Here is a 3,507-nt window from a genome sequence, read left to right on the forward strand (position 1 = left end):
ACCCGGCTAGTTTTTTTTGTATTTTTTTAGTAGAGATGAGGTTTCACCGGGTTAGCCAGGATGGTCTCGATCTCCTAACCTCGTGATCCGCCCGTCTCGGCCTCCCAAAGTGCTGGGATTACAGGCTTGAGCCACCGCGCCCGGCCTTAAATGGAAATTTCAAAGTGATTCTTTTTTAAATTTATTTAACTTTTATTTTAAGTTCATGGGTACATGTGCAGGTTTGTTATATAGGTAATCTTGTGTTATGGGGTTTTGTTTTACAAATTATTTTGTCACCCAGTTATTAAGCCTAGTAACCTATTAGTTATTTGTCCTGTTCCTCTCCCTCCTCTCACCCTCCGCCCTCGGACAGACCCCAGTGTGTATTGTTCCCCTTAATGTAAATATGTGTTCTCATCATTTAGTTCCCACTTATAAGTGAGAACATGCAGTATTTGGTTTTCTGTTCCTGCGTGAGTTTGCTAAGGATAATGGCCTCCAGCTCCAACCATGTTCCTGCAAAGGACAGCATCTCATTCCTTTTTATGGCTACATAGTATTACATGTGTATATGTATAACCTTTTCTGTATTCAGTCTACCATTGATGGACACTTTGGTTGATTTCATGTCTTTGCTATTGTGAATAGTGCTGCAGCGAACATACACATGCTTGTGTCTTTATGATAGAATGATTTCTATTCCTTTGGGTATATACTCTGCAATGGGATTGCTGGGCTAAATTATATTTCTGTTTTTAGGTCTTTGAGGAATCACTACATTGTGTTCCACAATGATTGAACTAATTCGCACTCCCACCAACAGTGTATAAGTGTTCCCTTTTTTCCATAACCTCATAACCTCACCAGCATCTGTTAGTTTTTTAATGCTAGCCATTCTGACTGTTGTGAGACAGTATCCCACTGTGGTTTTGAGTTGCATTTTTTTTGGAGGGCGGGGGAACGGAGTCTTGCCCTGTCACCCAGGCTGGAGTGCAGTGGCGTGATCTCGGCTCACTGCAACCTCTGCCTCCCAGGTTCAAGGGATTCTCCTGCCTCAGCCTCCTGAGTAGCTGGGATTACAGGTGAGTGCCACTACACCTGGCTAATTTTTTTTTTTTTCTTTTTTTTTGCATTTTTAGTAGAGACAGCGTTTCACCACATTGGTCAGCTGGTCTCGAAGTCCTGACCTCGTGGTCCACGTGCCTTGGCCTCCCAAAGTGCTGGGATTACAGGCGTGAACCACTGCGCCCAGTCTGCACTTCTTTCTTTTTTTTTCAAACGCTGTGTTGCCCAGGCTGGAGTACAGTGGCGCGATCTCAGCTCACTGCAAATTCTACCTCCCGGGTTCACGCCATTCTCCTGCCTCAGCCTCCTGAGTAGCTGGGAATACAGGGGTCCACCACCATGCCTGGCTAATTTTTTTGTATTTTTAGTAGAGATGGGGTTTCACCATGTTAGCCAGGATGGTCTTGATCTCCTGACTTTGTGATCCACCCGCCTTGGCCTCCCAAAGTGCTGGGATTACAGGTGTGAGCCACCACGCCCAGCCTACAGAGTGTTATCTGGGAAATCCTAATGTAAGTGCTGGCAAAAAGAGGGAGAAAGGAATAGGAAATATAAAGGATGTATTAAAAGCTACAACAGGATTTTAAGTCTTTGGGCTATCTCAGAATGTGGTATTGGATTTCTTCTTCTCTGCTAAAATATGGAGCTAAGGAACAAACTATGTGTGTCCAAGTGAGTGCACATTTGTGATTATATATAGTTTGGAATCATTTTTTCAAGAGGGCCAGGATCTTCCTCACTCTCCAACATGTAAATGTATAATCCTTCTACCTTTTCCTCATGTCTCCCTGCAGCCATATGTGTCATTGGCTCAGCAGATGGCACCACCTAGCCCAAGCAACAGTACACCTAACAGCAGTAGTGGAAGCAATGGAAATGACCAGCTGAGCAAAACCAACCTATACATCCGAGGATTGCAGCCAGGCACTACTGACCAAGATCTTGTCAAGCTGTGTCAGCCGTAAGTTGGAGTGCGTGTGGGTAGGCTTCCAGGGACAGTATAGATTTGGCTTTGAGACAGGGTCTCGTTATGTTGTCCAGGCTAGTCTTGAACTCCTGGGCTCAAGTGATCCTTCTGTCTCAGTAGCTGGGATTACAGATGCATACCACCACTCCTGGCCTTGCCAGCTCACTTATCCTAAAAGGCAATGGCATTTTGTTTCTACTCCATAGACACATAGAAACAAAAGACACCTAGCATTTTGTTTCTACTCCAGAGACTCAGTAGCCTCTCTCTTAAAAAATTCTACCTGCTACTGGCTGGGTGTGGTGGCTCACGCCTATAATCCCAGCACTTTGGGAGGCCAAGGCAGGCGGATCATGAGGTCAGGAGATCAAGACTATCCTGGCTAACACGGTGAAACCCTGTCTCTACTAAAAATACAAAAAAATTAGCCAGGCGTGGTGGTGGGCGCCTGTAGTCCCAGCTACTTAGGAGGCTGAGGCAGAAGAATGGTGTGAACCAAGGAGGCAGAGCTTGCTGTGTGCCGAGATCATGCCACTGCACTCCAGCCTGGGCAATATAGTGAGATTCTGTCTCAAAAAAAAAAAAAATTCTACCTGCTACTGATATATATTATAAAGCTTTTATGTGTTTCTTTAAGGAAAGCCAGTGTGGGACGGGCCTTTAAAGCCTAATATCTAGCTTTCTTTCCAGCACCTCCCCCAACCTGATGGTCTTAGTGGAAAGTTGCTGTCCTTACACCTTGAATAGAAAAGTTTAGTATCTCTATAGATGTTAATTAGAAGGCATGAGAGAGCTGGCAGTGGGGATGGAAGAAAGTGGGACTCGCCAATCAAATCATGCACTTCGGAGACTTTCTGCTGCTGGAGATATTCGTTGGGAATGGAGACCTCAAATTAGCAGATAAAGAAGGTGGAGATAGAAGCAACTGCTGTGCATCTACCCCGTGAAGACCCCTCAGAGTTCTTTTTAGTAGATTTGAATCATGGAATTGCCCAATTAGGAATGTTGGAAAAATGGCAAGAGTGCACAGATGTCCAGCTCAAAAAATAATAAACAATAAAAAATAAAGTCTGGTGTATATCTAAAACTGGTCCTTGGGCTGGGCATGGTGGTTCACACCTGTAATCCTAGCACCTTGGGAGACCAAGGCAGGAGGATTGCTTGAGCTCAGGAGTTCAAAACCAGGCTGGACAACATAGTGAGACCTTGTCTCTATAAAAAATATAGTAAAAATATATATTTAAAAAAATTTTTAACTGGTCTGTTATCTCAGCTTACCTTGCTAGAAAGGTATGTAAGTGGAACTAAGGGGACTGTCTTGGACTAGTAATTTTTGAGAGGTGGGAATTGGCAGATATGTTGGTTTATGAGGGAGGGAAAGAGTATCATGTCAATCTAGGTCCTTGATTTCTAAATTTTGTTTCTCGTACTAAATATAATGTGCTACAGAAATTCTCTCACATCACAAGACAGAGAAGAATCTTTTTTTTTTT

The 3,507-nt window shown here is 43.7% G+C and overlaps 1 protein-coding gene across 1 annotated transcript in view; it reads left to right on the forward strand.

Moving 5' to 3' along the window:
• Nucleotides 1–3,507, forward strand: part of RBMS2 (RNA binding motif, single stranded interacting protein 2) — an 88,928-nt gene that overhangs the window by 46,599 nt on the left and 38,822 nt on the right. The window contains exon 2 of the mRNA XM_011988502.1: nucleotides 1,842–2,008. Coding sequence (XP_011843892.1) covers nucleotides 1,842–2,008 — 167 coding nt within the window. The remainder of the gene's footprint in view (nucleotides 1–1,841; nucleotides 2,009–3,507) is intronic.

The sequence above is a fragment of the Mandrillus leucophaeus genome, unplaced genomic scaffold (assembly GCF_000951045.1).
Source record: "Mandrillus leucophaeus isolate KB7577 unplaced genomic scaffold, Mleu.le_1.0 Scaffold332, whole genome shotgun sequence".
Lineage (NCBI taxonomy): Eukaryota > Metazoa > Chordata > Mammalia > Primates > Cercopithecidae > Mandrillus > Mandrillus leucophaeus.